Genomic DNA, 16875 nt, shown 5'->3' with positions numbered 1-16875 from the left:
GGCGCACTCACCCACGCTTCCCAGGAGCCACCTCTGGTGGCAGGGCAGCAGGTATGGGGTGCAGAGCAGAGCTCAGACTGGAAGATCACAAGAGTGAGGGTGACTGTGCTGAGCACCAGAGGCCACTGAGACTGGGAGACCCCTGCCCTCGCCCAGCTGCCAAGGACATGGAACCAGGGAACCTGCAGTTAGCCAAGAGTACTCAGGGCACAACTGCCACCACCTGCCCAAGGAGCAGCAGCCACACCTGCAGGCAGTGACCAGCCACCTGGGCAGGCACTGACCAAGCCACCCCGGGCAGACAGTCATGCCACCCATCCCTGTCATGTAGTGACCAGGCCACCCGGGCAGGCAGTGACCAGTCATCTATCCCTGGCATGTACTGGCCAGCCCACCCTAGACACGCAGTGACCTGACCTCCCTGGGCAGGCAGTGGCCAGGTCACTCTGGGCAGGCAATGATCAGGCCACTGGGCAGCAGTGACCAGGCCACCTTGGGTAAGCAGTGGCCAGGCTACCCACCCCTGGCGTGCAGTGACCAGCCCACCCTGGCAGGCAGTGGCCAGGTCACCCGGACAGATGAAGGAGCCACTTCCAGGCCCCAGGGGTGGGCAGCTGGGTGGGCGTCTAGCAGTTTTCTGAAAGGCAAATGCACAGTCTGTGCCACTGGAAGCAGCAGCGTGAAGGTTATAATTCATCTGCTAAAAATGCTCCCAGCTCAGAATAGAAGTCTTGCTGCCCCGCACACCCACCACTGGCCCGGGGGGAGATGTGGGCTGGGGGCGGGTGGCTGGGCGGTGCCTCGTGGTCTTCTCTGCCAAGACGCTCAGCACAAACAAGCTGCTGTGGGTGCCACACCCGGGCCCGCCCCGGAAGGCTCTGCACCTCACCCCCAGGCTTCTGCACTTTGCGGCACCCACAGCAGCGTCCCCAAACTGCTGTGACCGGGAGGTGCCACCACTTCCTGCCACACAGCCTCTGGGGAGGGTGCGGGGACATTAGCAAGTCACGTGGACATCAGCACCCCAGCTGCACCAGGCCCAAGCCTAACCACGTTTCTCGGTCCCTTCCATGGGGAGCTACTCGCGCAACCTGCTGGGAGGGGGAAGCTTCCCCAGGTTTCCTGCACGGGACACTGTGCTTGTGCCAGGCTGACGCCTGGGCACGGTGCGTGCTGCCCTGGCCCTGCCGCAGGAGCGTCCCCTCGCACCCAGCAGCACTCTAGTCGCTGTGCTTACCACAGGGACTTCTCCACCACCTTGGTTCTGAAGACCTCCTCCTGGTCCAGGTTCACGGTGCAGTAGCAGTCGCGCAGCTTGCCAGGCCCGGGGTAGGTGGGCAGGTTCTTGGCTTCCCCTGAAGAGCAAGAGGCAACCAGTCACCCACGCAGCCAAACTGTAGCATCTCACGCGTCACAAATCTGTCCCTGCCCTGCGTGTCCTCCAGCCAGCACCTCCAATCTCTGAGTCTCTAGTGCCCAGAGGCCTCTGTTTCCTGGGCTTCGCGAGCCAGAGCGTGGCTGGGAGCACATCTGGGCTGTGCGTGCTGTTGTGCTTGTCTTAAAAGTGAGTAAAGAAAACCATAACGTCCAGAGGAGAGACAAAGGCAGAGACAGTGAGAGCAGGAGGGAAAGAAAGAAGAAAACTGCCTGCCAAGGGGGCAGGCTGGGGGAGGGGTGTTGGCGGGAGGGAAACTGGGGACTTTGGTGGTGGGAGGTACGTAGTGGTGCAGGGACGGGTGTTGGAACATGGGAGAACTGAAGCCCAGCCATAAACAACTTTGTATCTCGTGGTGATTCAATTAAAAACTTTTAAAAATAACAAATGAATGAAAGTGAGCAAAGAACACATTTTCAGTCAGAGCAAGGAAAGGAGAGAGGAATGCCCTGGAATTACGGGTCGTTTATGTCATGTTACCCACACTGGTGTCTGTAACACTAGTTAGGGTCCAGCTGGTGAAGTCATATGAAGTACACTCTATCAGCTCCACTTCCCTCTGTTTAAACGTCACCTGCACCCTGCCGTCTCCAGAGCCTCTCCACTGTCTAAATCGCAACTGTTGCCATAAGAACATTCCCTCTTCCCAGGCCCCTCCCCAGACCCATGGCAGCCCCTCCCCTCTGCCCTCAGAACGATGTCCCAGTATCTGCCTTGGGCCCCGCTGGCCCAGGGCACAGAGCTCCGCGAGGGTCCCGGGGCTGGTGCTGGGAGCAGATGAGTGCCCTCATGCACGCCCGCACTGCAGAGCAAGCGTCCCCTTCCGTCCCACGGCTGTGCACGACCCCCTCTGAACACACCCCATCTGTGCACTGAGATTCTACCAGGCCTTTCTACTCTGATTGGGACAGTACCCTGCGGGCACCAAGACAGGTTGGGAGGTCAAGCTCTAAAACTCGTACAGGGGCAGGAAAGCCTGCCAGGCCACTGCCCTGGGTCCCAGAGCAGTGGGGAGAGGGGACACGAGCACAGATCACACCAGCAACAGCACACTCATGCCACCATGCCTGCCGCAGCCTCGGGGCCTGGGATTCTCTCAAAACCAAAGAAAGCAACAGGAAAACTTCCGGTGCAAGGTCCTCGGGACCCACCCTCAGAGCAGAGAGCCACACACCCAGTAGAGACACATGCTGCCTCAGGGGCAAGTGCGGGCTGGTTCGACCCAGTGGAGCCAAGCTCAGCTCCAGCCTCCCCTGAACAGCATGGACTGAACCAAGAGCAGCTGGTCAGCAGAGCTGGCCCGCAACTGAGGGCCATTTGCTGTGCCAAGTCATGTTCCTGAGCATCAGAGTGCCTTCAGGATTCTGGCAGCAGCACACGTGGTCTCCGGCCTCAGTTTCCCCAAGTACAGGTGAGAGCCCTCACACAGCCCTGCGTGCTCCTCTTCTGCCCCAAACACCCAAACACACGGAAGGGTGTTCCCTGAAGGTGTGAAGGGGTGTCAGGACAAGCTGCTGGTGCGCTGGGCCAGACCCAGGAAACAACCTCTCTGGTCAGATCCAGAACCTCCGTATCACTTAAATGCAAGCAGCCCTCCAAAGACTCAGAGCAAGAGGCCCTGGGGTCCAGGCAGACATCCTGGTGCAGCAGGGCCCCTGGGCTGGCCCTACACACAGAAGTGACACCCATCAGCCCAGCACTATCCTGGGCCCAATATCTGATGGAATGGTGACTCACCGGCTCAGGACAGCTTGGCACACAGCCTGAACTGCCACTCTGCTGTCACCCTGCCTGTCACCCTGTCCTGACACCCTGCTGTGACCCTGCCCTGTCATCCTGTCACCCTGCCTGTCACTCCAACTTGTCACCCTGCTTGTCATCCTGCCCTGTCACCCTGCCTGTCACCCCAACTTGTCACCCGCCCTGTCACCCTGTCTTCACTCTGCCTGTCATCCTGCCCTGTCACCCTGCCTGTCACCCTGCCTTCACTCTGCCTGTCATCCTACTCTGTCACCCCAACTTGTCACCCACCCTGTCACCCCGCCCTGCCACCCTGCCTCCCTGCCTGTCACCCTGACAGTCACCCCACCTGTGACCCAGCCTATTACTCCATGTCGTCACCTTGCTTGTCATTCACCCTGTCACCCTGCTAGTCACCCCACCTGTGACCCAGCCAGTCACACTCCCAATCACCTGCCCCATGGTGAAAGTCAGAAGATACGCCCGTCTCTTTTCCCCTATGACACATCCCGAGGTATGAGACACAGCACTCGGAGCATTAGTGTCCCAGAGAGAGGCAAAGGCAACTAGGAGAGGGGACCCCTAATTACCTGCGTGGCCCAACATGGGAGGAGGTTCCCCGAGGGAACAGCTCCGAGTCCGACCAGGCTATATCATGCCCCAAGAAGGACCCCAGTGAAGAGGGTGTGTGCAGCATCCCGAGTTCCATCGTGTCTGAGAGAAGGACAAGGGCCTCTGGACCACCTAGCCAGGGAAGCAGGCATCACGCAGGCCCGGCTCAGCTTCCTGGCTTCACTGGAGGTGAAGGTAACCTTGGCAAAGGGTGAGGCTCTTATCACATGGCAATGTTTAGGAGAGGTACCTGCACACCCACCCAGCCTGCCTGTGTATACAGCATTCAGGAGGTGGTACCTGCACACCCACCCAGCGCTGCCTGTGTATACAGCATTCAGGAGGTGGTACCTGCACACCCACCCAGCTCTGCCTGTGTGTACAGCATACAGCATTCAGGAGGTGGTACCTGCACACCCACCCAGTCTGCCTGTGTATACAGTATTCAGGAGGTGGTACCTGCACACCCACCCAGCGCTGCCTGTGTATAGAGCATTCTGGACTCTGTACCTGCATACCCACCCAGTCTGCCTATATATACAGCATTCAGGAGGTGGTACCTGTGCACCCATTCAGACTGCCTGTGTATACAGTATACAGCATTCCGGAGGTGGTACCTGCACACCCACTGGTCTGCCTGTGTGTACAGCATACAGCATTCAGGAGGTGGTACCTGCACACCCACCCAGCTCTGCCTGTGTATACAGTATACAGCATTCCAGAGGTGGTACCTGCACACCCACCCAGCCTGCCTGTGTATACAGTATTCAGGAGGTGGTACCTGCACACCCACCCAGCTCTGTCTGTGTATACAGCATTCAGGAGGTGGTACCTGCACACCCACTGGTCTGCCTGTGTGTACAGCATACAGCATTCCGGAGGTGGTACCTGCACACCCACTGGTCTGCCTGTGTGTACAGTATACAGCATTCCGGAGGTGGTACCTGCACACCCACCCAGTCTACCTGTGTTTCCAGGGAGGTAATGCCACACTTTCTAGACTTGCGGGCTGGCCACCGTAATGAGCAATGAGAGGGTGAGACAAAAGCCAGGTGTGAGGATCGGCACTCCCACCGCCTGGCCTCCTGCTTCCATACTGACCCACTTGGCAAAGGGCCCCTCGCCTGCTGGGACCCTGAGAGGCGCCTGAGAAAGGAAATGAAGCCTGACCGGTGGCCCTGGAAAGGACTGCCGCTCCCCCTTGCTCCACGTTTGCATAGGACAGCATAAACACATTCTTAGGGCCAAACTCCGAGAAACTCCTTCCCCAAGGCAGGAAATGATGAACAAAGAAAGGAACGCCATGATCCCAGATGGCGACCAGCTGGTCTCAGGACGTGATCCAGAGTCTTCCTCCCACGAGGCAGAACCAGGGACAGCTTGGGGCTCACATGAGTCCAGTTCCTGCCTGCAGGGACAGCCCGGGGCTCACAGCGTGTAGGAGACAGCCTATAGCTCCCCGGAAGGCACGTGGAGCCCAGATACATGTGGGCTGACCCAGAGGTAGTGCGTGACTCCTCAGTCCTGGCATGAGTCAGGGGCCACGCAGGAGGCCCTGAACTTGCCTTCATGGAACATACACTCTCACAGGCTCGCCGCAGCAGACTGTCCCTGCAGGGCAGAGCTGGGGTCAGGCCAGGCCACCGCCCACTGGGCTCAGGGACTCCTTCCACATTTCTCTAGAATCATGTTCCCTCGTCTCATATACCACACTCTCAGGCCCCCGGGGCTCTGCAGGCTCAAGCTTGCTGCTGGGAGCAGGCCAGAACCAGGAAGAAATGCCTGGGTGTGAGCTGCAGTGTGGCTGGTTCCCAACACTAGTGGGCATTTAGACCCAGTAGTCCAGGGTACGGGATAGGGAGTGGCACTGGTCTGTCCCAAACACCTCTCACACCTGTTGTGTGCACCAGGAGGGGAAATTTGCTTGAGAAACTTTGACCATGTTTATCTAATTTATTTTTGCTTTGGGGCACACCCAGTGATGCTCCAGGCTTACTCCTGGCTCTGTACTCAGCAGTCACTCCCGGAAGGCTCAAGGGACCAGCCTGGGTGCTGGGGATTGAACTGGGCAGGTTTCTTGCCTCACTGTACAATCTCTCCAGCCCCAAACTGACCATATTTAAACACGCCGAGGCGGCAGGCCCTCATGAGGGGGCTTCCTGCAGAAGGCAGTCACATGGTTCTGGCCACAGCACGCACAACGGCATGCGTGGCAGGGACAGCTACATGTGGCCTGTGTCTATGTGTTCACATGTGTGATCACGTGTGCCTGCTTGTATGTGTGTCTGTTGTGTGATCACAGTGTCTGTCATATGCGACATGTGTCTGTGCGTGCCTGTGTGCCCCTGCATGTGTGTCTGTTATACGATGTGTGCACGCTTGTGTGACCCAGGAGAACTTGACCCAAGGAAATAGGTCACCCTTGCCCCTATCTAAGCGGCCAGGCCCGCCGGGTCAGCAGGTCACCTGCCCCTAGGAAGCTCAGCACACAGGTTCCCGTGAGCCTGGCCGACTCCTGGACACGCTGTGTGTGATACCCCAAAGGCTCCCTGTAGATACCGATGATGCAACCCCAGTCACAGCTGCACACGTGACCAGTCAGCAGACCTCCCCGGACGGCCCTTCCCGGGCTGTGGGAACCCAGGCCCAGCTGCATCCCAGCCAAACTCTCGGCAGGAAGCCTGCATGGTCAGGTCCCGGGGGTCTGCCCGCTGGTGTTCCGGGAACCCCAGCACACAGGGCTCAGCTGTCTCCAGCGAGGGGCGGCCTGAGCAAGGGCTGGCCGCGCCCTCGATGGCCAAGCCTGGTGCACGTGGCTGGGAGGGTCCCGTCTGCTCGGCCACCCAGAGCACCCCCTTTCCGCTGCCAGTTTTGCGGCCTCGGGAAGCAGTGCTGCCGCCCTGGGCCCTCAGGCCGCGGGAGGTGGGGGGAGGAGTGGCCAGCACCCCTCGGGGCAATGCTGACCACAACAACGCTGGCTGTGGGGATTTCCAGCCCAGCAAGTTCAAGCCTGTGTGACTGAGGAGAGCCAGAGGTTTCTCTGAGCTGCGTGAGCCAACAGAGTCCTTCAGGGGCACACGGAAAGCCACTGGAGATCAGGGCTGGGGCCACTGCGTGACCTCCAGGAAGAGGGTCTTGGAGACACTGGCCGGAAGCCCGTCCTGCACAGGTCACACCCACAGCACAGCCAGGCCAGAACCTACATCTGGGGGGCCCAAACAACGTTCCAGAAAAGTTACACTTATCATAAGCACCGCAACTCCATAGCCAGACCCAATCCCAGGGTCCTGTTAGCTCCAAAGTTCCGCCAAGAGCACAGGGGAACAGGCAGCGATGGGCAGAGGAGAGCCTGGTGGCCTGGGTGAGGGGCACGTGCCCCTGGGGGAGGCCCAGGCAGGCAGGACTGCTGTCATGGACACAATGCTGAAACTTAAGGCTGCTGCAACCAGGCTGCTCTTCATGTCCCAGGCCACTGCGTCGGGCCAGACAGACATGTGGGAAATCATCCCGAGCACAGGGACAGCAATGGGACCAGAGAGACGAGTCATTCCTCACTGACAGGGGTAACAGGGCCACTCGTTTCTAGAAAAAGGTCACTTGCTCTGGAGCCTGAGCTCTGCGTACAGCCTTTCCTCCACATACCCTAGGAGTGGGAACTGCCACACAGGGGCAGGAGGACCCCCTACAGGTACTGGAGCCCTCTCATAGGCTGGGGGGCCCTCCTACAGGTGCAGGACCCCCCACAGGTACTGGAGCCCTCTCATAGACGGGGGGAGGGCCCTCCTGCAGGTGCAGGACCCCCTACAGGTACTGGAGCCCTCTCATAGGCTGGGGGGCCCTCCTGCAGGTGCAGGACCCCCCACAGGTACTGGAGCCCTCTCATAGGCGGGGGGGCCCTCCTGCAGGTGCAGGACCCCCCCACAGGTACTGGAGCCCTCTCATAGGCGGGGGAGCCCTCCTGCAGGTGTGGGACCCCCCACAGGTACTGGAGCCCTCTCATAGGCGGGGGAGCCCTCCTGCAGGTGCGGGACCCCCCACAGGTACTGGAGCCCTCTCATAGACGGGGGGGGGCCCTCCTGCAGGTGCAGGACCCCCTACAGGTACTGGAGCCCTCTCATAGGCTGGGGGGCCCTCCTACAGGTGCAGGACCCCCCACAGGTACTGGAGCCCTCTCATAGACGGGGGGAGGGCCCTCCTGCAGGTGCAGGACCCCCTACAGGTACTGGAGCCCTCTCATAGGCTGGGGGGCCCTCCTGCAGGTGCAGGACCCCCTACAGGTACTGGAGCCCTCTCATAGGCGGGGGGGGCCCTCCTGCAGGTGCAGGACCCCCTACAGGTACTGGAGCCCTCTCATAGGCGGGGGGCCCTCCTGCAGGTGCAGGAACGCCCTTACAGGCATGGGAGCAGCCCACAGAGGTGTACACTGCAGCATTTCCTGACTCGACCTTAATCCAACAGGCTGTTTTCAGGGTGGTTCAGGCTCTCACATGGGCTAAGTAGAGTCACACAGGAAAGGCAGGTACGAGCTGTACCCTCTCAGACACGCACAGAACACAGGGTCACCATGTCTGCCCCTTGGCTGCTCATGACGCATCACCTACAGTCAAGCTAAGATGCTCAAACCAGCCTTGCAGACACTGAAGCACTGAAGCACGGATGGAGTTTTACTGAGCCCGCTGTGGTCTACACTGCCTGGGGCGGCCTCAGAACTTCAGGGGCCAGGACAGCAATGCTCCCTCCTTCCTGAGGACCTGGATGGACCTGGCCCAAACCTACTCCCCGTCGCTCTGGGAGTCACCACACTTGGCTTCATCCAAGCCATCAAAACTCACCTCACAGTGCTCACACTCACCCCACAGGGCTTCAGTGCTCCCACCAATGCTCAGAGATGCTCCCCACAGGGCACGATGTGTCCTCCTGGTGCTCACACTCACCCCACAGAGCTCTAGTGCTCCCCAGTGCCACAGAGTAGGGCTGAGTCTCCAGAGAGCAGTCAGCAGGTGAGAGCGCGAGCCCAGGTCGGCCTGACACTCCGAATTAGTAGGAATTCATCCTGCAGCATGAAGGGCCCAGAGGCAGCCACACCTCCTGCAGCGTCTACTGGGCTCCCTCCCCACACAGCCCACTGCCATCACAGCACCAGGACCACCACCCCAAGGAGAGAAAAGTGTCTTCACGGACAGGGTGAGTGGGAACATCAGCACCCGGCTGGGCAGAGGCAGGAGAGCCCCAGCTCGCCTGGCCAGTGGCACTGGGCAGGTTCCAAAGGCAGGAGCCCAAGAATCAGCTAGAACTGGAACAACAAAGGCCATCAACCCTCAGAGTCCACCCCGCCCCCCGCCCCTGCTCTTGGGCCCAGAGGCAGCTGCTCTACAGGACAGCCCCACTCCCCCTGTGATTTCTTCGAGGCTAAAAATATCCCAGGAAACCAACTCAGTCAGTTAAGCGAATATGCAAGTTAATTTTAGCATCAGGGAGAACAGAAGATCCCTAACGCCAGAGCCCAAGTGCCAGCACCACCTCACACATGAGAACCTGTGCCAGCATTCCCTACAGCAGCTCACACACGAGGGCCCATGCCAGCACCACCTCCTCATGCCAGCTCACACACGAGGGCCTGTGCCAGCACCACCTCACACATGAGAACCTGTGCCAGCATTACTTCCCTACAGCAACTCACACACGAGGGCCCGTGCCAGCACCACCTCCTCACGCCAGTTCACACACGAGGGCCTGTGCCAGCACCAGCTCACACATGAGAACCTGTGCCAGCACCACCTCCTCACGCCAGTTCACACATGAGGGCCTGTGCCAGCACCACCTCACACATGAGAACCTGTGCCAGCATTACTTCCCTACAGCAGCTCACACACGAGGGCCTGTGCCAGCATTACCTCCTCATACCAACTCACACATGAGAACCTGTGCCAGCATTACCTCCTCACACCAGCTCACACACGAGGGCCTGTGCCAGCATTACCTCCTCACACCAGCTCACACACGAGGGCCTGTGCCAGCACCAACTCACACATGAGAACCTATGCCAGCACCACCTCCTCACGCCAGCTCACACATGAGAGCCTGTGCCAGCACCACCTCCTCACGCCAGTTCACACACGAGGGCCTGTGCCAGCACCACCTCCTCACGCCAGCTCACACATGAGAGCCTGTGCCAGCACCACCTCCTCACGCCAGTTCACACACGAGGGCCTGTGCCAGCACCAGCTCACACATGAGAACCTGTGCCAGCACCAACTCACACATGAGAACCTGTGCCAGCACCAACTCACACATGAGAACCTGTGCCAGCATCACCTCCTCACGCCAGTTCACACATGAGGGCCTGTGCCAGCACCACCTCACACATGAGAACCTGTGCCAGCATTACTTCCCTACAGCAGCTCACACACGAGGGCCTGTGCCAGCATTACCTCCTCACACCAACTCACACATGAGAACCTGTGCCAGCATTACCTCCTCACGCCGGCTCACACACGAGGGCCTGTGCCAGCATTACTTCCTCACACCAGCTCACACACGAGGGCCTGTGCCAGCACCAACTCACACATGAGAACCTGTGCCAGCACCACCTCCTCACGCCAGCTCACACATGAGAGCCTGTGCCAGCACCACCTCCTCACGCCAGCTCACACACAAGGGTCTGTGCCAGCACCACCTCCTCACGCCAGCTCACACATGAGAGCCTGTGCCAGCACCACCTCCTCACGCCAGCTCACACATGAGAGCCTGTGCCAGCACCACCTCCTCACGCCAGTTCACACACGAGGGCCTGTGCCAGCACCACCTCCTCACACCAGCTCACACATGAGGGCCTGTGCCAGCACCACCTCCTCACGCCAGTTCACACACGAGGGCCTGTGCCAGCACCACCTCCTCATACCAGCTCACACATGAGGGCCTGTGCCAGCACCAACTCACACATGAGAGGCTGTGTCAGCATTACCTCCTCACGCCAGCTCACACACGAGGGCCTGTGCCAGCACCACCTCACACCAGCTCACACTCACTGACTAAAGCTGCTGTTAGTGACATTTCCCTCACATTCACTAGATGTCTCCTTCGTTAGAGTCCACAGCCTGTCACGATACTCTGTTAGCAACTACTTTACCTTTCAAACAGCGACTGACCTGTGTCCTGCCAAGCACAGGGACAGTCACTCCATAGCTGGCCTGGGACCCTGGGGTCTGTATCCATCCCGAGAGGGCTGCAAGAGGCCCTAGCCCAGGCCTGTCTGCCTGCTGAGGCCCCAGGGAGCAAGGGCCAGCTGAGAGGGAGGCAGGAAGGGAGAGCTGGGGCAGCTGGCGGGGGCCAAAGGAGCTCGCCACACTGGCCAGTCCCCATCAGAGCCCAAAGGTGAGTGCCCAGACTGCACAGAGGCCGCTGGCATGGGGCAGGGCTGGTGTGTCTGAGGCGCCTCTGCTTGAGAATCGAGGTGCACGTGGCCTCTGGAGTCTGTCAATCAAGGCACTTTCGATGCCTTTTAAAGTTGTCTCAAGTACAATGGAGTTCAGAGGCGATAATGCAGCTTTGTGTGTGGCTAACCCTGGCTCACTCTCCAGCACCACAGGGTCCCTGAGCTCTGCCTGGAGGCCTGGGTACTCCCAGCGCTGGTCCCATCGGAGGCCCTTCTGCTGAACCGCAGCCAGGAATCACCAGGAGGGAAGGCTCGGAATCCCCCAGCCACAGCAGCTGGAGACGGAGGCTGTGTCTGGGATCAGCAGTGCCTGAGGGACCGCTGGCCCAAAATAAGCTCCGGAGGAAGTGCTCATTGTGAGCTCTTCCCCAATTTGCCTGCAGATCTCTGCTGCTTCCCGTCCATCTGCCCCGGAGGCCGGCAGCACACTTCCTCCTACACACCCAGCCATCAGGGGGAGCGCTGCAGACAGTGGGACTGGCCTCCGTGGCCGACGACTCTCCCCAACGACCCCACAGAGTCACACGGAAAAGGCGAGGAGTTCCTCAAACCGAGGATTTGAAATGGCTGCAACAGAAATGCCTTCCCTAGCATGACCCAAGTGTGAAAAGCGGAGGAGGAAGAAAGAGGAAGAGGTGGGTAGGGGAGATTCTTCCTACGTTCCACACCTTGGGCTCCGATGAGACCAAGGACCTCGCCTGGTCTGAAGCATGTAGGGAGGGGCCCTGACCCACACCCTCCACAGCAGCAGGGGCAGTGCCTGCTGCAAAGCCACTTCCGGAGAGTTTCCTGTTTACCCTTTTCAGGGAGTGAGGGGCGTGTTCGTCTGCCCCCAAGCAGCCCCACCAGCTCCCACAGGATGCAGTGATCATGCCAGCACTCAGCAGGCCAAGAGGAGTAGGAAGGGTCTGCAGCAGATGGCCCCTGGCCTGCAGACAGGGCCTAGAGGCGGATGGACAGGTTAGTGTCCCACAGACAAGGGCACGTGTGAGTCCCTCCATCAACAAAGTGTCCTTCAGTCTCATCTTACCTATACAATCTGGGTGTTCAGGCAAGTCAGCGGCCAGCCCCCAGGCGACAAGGGGATGAATCAACAGCTCCTACCCCCAGACCCGGCACCATCAAACCAGGACCGCTGGGCACCATCAAACCAGGACCGCTGGGCACCATCAAATCAGGACCGCTGGGCACCATCACACTCGGCTCCTGGGGGCACCATCACACTCAGCCCTGGGGGCACCATCACACTCAGCCCTATGGGGGCACCATCAGGAGTACCACCTGGGGCACCATTACACCCAGCCCCTGGGGGCACCATCAGACCCAGCCCCCTGGGCCCCACTGAGATCAGCACCTCTGGGCTGAAATACCAAGGCATCACCGGGCCTGGCTCTCTTGGGCCCTAAAGGACAATCGGTGAGACGAAGCCCCACACCTGTCCTGGCAGCCTGTACAGAAGTCTCAGCAGCACCGTCTCGCCCTCTGTGCTCTCTCAGAAGCAAAATGCCCACGTGAAACCACACCCCAAACAGGACACGTGTCACCTCCCCCTGTCCAGCGGAGCAAGGGGACAGGAAACAGGACTTCTTGAAGCTGGGATCATCTGCAGGGAGCAGTGGGCCTGTCCTCGTGCCAACAGCCATAAACACGGGCTCCAGTGCTCAGACTGCCCAGTGTTCCTGGCGCACGGCCGACGGAGCCAGTCCTCCTCCAGCCCTGATGGAGAAGCAGGCAAGTGAGGGCACACGCTGCGCACAGGGCAGCGTAGCTCACGGCGCCCCGCACCGCTACCGGGTCCCGGCAAAGCCCTGCCCTTCCCAGCACTCCGGAGGCCAGGCTGAGCTGGCTGTGCCGGGGCTGACCCCAACCCCCAGGCCCATTCCTGCCTGCTTCTCCCTTCACGCCCAGCCCAGAGCCCCTCCAAGATGACACCCTGCTCTCCGCTCGGAGCCCCAGACTCTGAGAAGGGCTCCCAGCACCCCGCAGTCTCTTCCCTTCACTTGAAAACTGTCAATGCAGAACCTCTGGGCTCAAAAACAACCAAGTAAACAAGAAGCGCCCTGGGCACGCCCTGCTCGCCACCACAGGCGCTAGCCATGGCGAGCGGCACCTCAGCCACGCCACAGAACCCAAAATAAAGCAACAGGAAGCAACACGCTGAATTCCTCAGGCCTCATCACATGTCACCAGCTGCTGGTGTGCAGCCCTTGGTGCTGGCACTTCGAGCTGGTACAGCAAGCGCGAGGGACCCTGAGGACCCCACAGGCCACTGGGCCCTCCGATGCCTGTCTGGCAGGAGTCATCCACACACTTTCCCAAGGGCACCGCTGTGTGATGACATCTCGTTTGAGGTGAGAAGCAGGCACTTCACTGCCCACAAGATACAGAACTGGAAAAAGGCAAATCGCCCAAAACCAAGCCCTGGACATCCAGAAACAGCCTCCCAGCCCATATGGCTTCATTTCACTTCCTTTGCTGGGCTTGGGCATGGTGAGAAAGGCCCAAGACAGCAACGCCTGAGCAGCAGGCCTGGGGGCCAAAGGCATGCAGCCCGTTGGCTCAATGGAAGGGGGAGGGGCAGTGCCTTGTCTCCGTGTCAACAGGGAGCGCCTATGAGTGCTGCACACACAGACACAATCATGGACAAGCACAGACACACCACCACGGCAACATCCACACAGATGTGTGCACACACCTGCAACTAGACACATTCCTAGACGTATGCACACACATCCAACCACACGAACATATTGTAGGTGTGCACACGCATACACACATACAACCATGCACATATTCACAGATGTGCACACACATGTAACCACGTGTACATACACATATTAAAAAACATGTGCACCATGCTGGGGGAGAAGGCAGCTGGGCTAGAGAAGGGAACACTAAGTAAATGATGCTTGGAGGGCTCGGGAGGGAGGGGGAGATGCGTGCTGAAAGTAGACTATGGGCAGAACAGGACGGCCTCTCCGTACCTGTATTGCAAACATAACACCCAAAGGGAGAGAGAAAGAGGGAATGTGCCTGCCACAGAGGCGGGGGTGGGAAGGGGTGGGGGTGGTGAGAGGGACACTGGAACATGGGTGGTGGAGAATGGGCACTGGTGGAGGGATGGGTACTCAATCATTGTATGACTGAAACATAATCATGAAAGTTTGTAAGACTGTAACTGTATTTCACAGTGATTCAATAAAAATTTTTTTAAAAATCGTGTGCACACACAACTATGTGCGCACAATACAACCATGTGCATATACTCACACATTTGTGCACACACATACAGCCATGCACACAATTCACACATGTGTGCACAACCATGCACACAGATATTTGCACACAATATAACTATGCACACACTCACACATGTGTGTACAAACATACAGGCATTCGCAGATGTGAATCCACACACACATATTCACAAAGATGTGCACATGTACAACTGTGCACACACATATTTACAGGTATTTGGTCACACATAAAACTATGTGCACACACTCAAACAGGTGATCACAAATACAACTATGTACACTCACACAGACTGTGCTCACATATACAATCATGTGCACATATTCACACAGGCGTGTGTTCACATATACAACCATGTGCACACTCACAGACTGTGCTCACACATACAACCATGCATGTACACACATGTAACCATGTGTACACTCAAGCATATAACCATGCACACACACTCACACATACAACCATGCACACACACTCACACATACAACCATGCACACACACTCACAGACTGTGCTAACACATGCAACAATATGCACACACTCACACAGGCGTGTGCTCACAAATACAACCATATGCACATTCACACAAATGTGTGCTCATACATACAACCATGCACACTCACATAGACTGTGCTCACACATGCAACCATGCACATACACTCACATAGATGTGTGTCACACAACCATGCACACACAGGCATGTGCTTACACATACAACCATGCATGCACACACATACAATCACGCACACACTCTCAAACATAAAACCATGCACACACACTCACAGATTGTGCTCACACATGCAACAATGTGCACACACAGGCGTATGCTCACATATACCACCATGCACACATACACAAACTGTGTTCACACATATGACCATGTGCACACACTCACAGACTGTGATCCATACATGCAACCATGTGCACACACTCACAGAGGCATGTGCACACACACAGACGTGTGCTCACACATACAACCACTCTCACTCATACACTTGTTTGCACACACTGCCTGCAGTCACTGAGACTGTGCTCACACATAACACACTGCAAACTCACGCACACACAAGCACATTCAGCACTCATCTACAGTGACATGTGTGCACATACACACAAAGACACGGGACATGTGTGAACAAAGACACATTCGCCTACACAGATGTGCGCAGATGCTAGAGGCGAAGTACCCAGGACCTGGGGAAGAGCCTGCAAGTGCCCAGGGGAAGGAGGCTGTGTTGACAGAAGCTGGTGAGAGATGTGGAACCCCAAGGGCGATGGACAGGGCACCTGGAAAGCACACACTCAGGGCCCTGTTGGTGTTCTACACACCACAGCACACACACAGCACACGCTCTGGGCACTGCCAGCTCAGAGAGGACAACCTCACTGGAGGCCCCTCTGGAGTCAGTAGGGCAGCAGTAGGGGCGGGGCAGGGGGGGCCCACAGTCGAGCACTGCAGAGGAGAGGAGAGGGAGCTGGGTGGGGGCGGTGAAGGGAGGGGTGGGGAGAGGGACCAGAGGGGCCTGGGGAGAGGTTGGGAAGGAGGGAGAAGGGATTGGGGAAGGGTTGGCCAGGGCCTGCGGAGGGGGCAGAGAGGGGGCTGGGGATGGGGAAGAGGGGGTTGGGGAGGGAGTTAGGGAGAGGGCCAGGGAGGGGGCTAGGAAGGGGGAGGGGTTTGAAGAGTGGGCTGGGGAGAAGGGAAGAGAGTGGGGGAGGGGGCTGGGGAAGAGATGGGGAGGGGGCTGGGGAGGAGCCTGAGAGGGGGCTGGGGAAGGGCTGGAGAGGAGAGTGGGGAGAGGCTGATAGGGGGCTGGGGAGTGGGGAGAGGGGCCCGGGGAGGGGCCCGGGGAGAGCGGCAGGGCCGGGCGGGGGACTGGAGGGAGGTGTGGAGGGCCGAGGCCCCCGCACGGATCGGGGCTGCTCACCGATCTTGATCTTCACGCTCTGGAAGACGCGCAGCCCCTCTTCCTCCACCGCCATGCTGGCCAGCGGCGCCCAGCGCCCGGGTCCAGCCAAGCCCAGCGGCCCGCGTCTGCCCAGAGCCTCGCGGGCGCCGCCGGGGCCCGGCCCGGCCCCGCCCACACCCCCGCCCATTGGCCGGAGAGCGAGGCGGGAGACGGGCGGCCCCGCCCACTGCCCGTCCAGGACTCCCATTGGCGCAGACCCGCAGAGAGGGCGTTTCGACTCCGCCCACTGCCCGGCCCTCGGTGCTCATTGGCAGGCCGCGGCGGGGCGGGATGGAGGATCCCCGGCCCCATCTCTGGTCCAGCGCCCTACAGCGGAGAGGGGGGCTCGGACTGAGCCCAGAGGGCGTGTAGTGGCCGTTGCAGGGGCCTCTGGCTGGGGTTCGTGGGCGTGGGTGAGCTGAAACAGGAGCAATGGAGTGCAGTGTGTGGTGG

At 59.1% G+C, this 16875-nt stretch overlaps 1 protein-coding gene across 1 annotated transcript in view; it reads right to left on the bottom strand.

The window, feature by feature from the left end:
- The window catches only part of RASA3 (RAS p21 protein activator 3), a 49366-nt gene extending 32820 nt beyond the window's left edge, over nucleotides 1–16546 (bottom strand). Inside the window, exons 1-2 of the mRNA XM_012935651.2 lie at nucleotides 16402–16546; nucleotides 1238–1355 (exon numbers count right to left, since the gene is read on the bottom strand). Of these exons, the coding sequence (XP_012791105.1) occupies nucleotides 1238–1355; nucleotides 16402–16456 (173 nt within the window). The 5' untranslated portion in view covers nucleotides 16457–16546. The remainder of the gene's footprint in view (nucleotides 1–1237; nucleotides 1356–16401) is intronic.
- Nucleotides 16547–16875: the final 329 nt, after the last annotated feature.

The sequence above is a fragment of the Sorex araneus genome, chromosome 1, assembly GCF_027595985.1.
Source record: "Sorex araneus isolate mSorAra2 chromosome 1, mSorAra2.pri, whole genome shotgun sequence".
Taxonomy (NCBI): domain Eukaryota; kingdom Metazoa; phylum Chordata; class Mammalia; order Eulipotyphla; family Soricidae; genus Sorex; species Sorex araneus.
The sequence above is the reverse complement of the archived record's forward strand: the minus strand, read 5'-3'. Positions and strand labels throughout refer to the sequence as shown.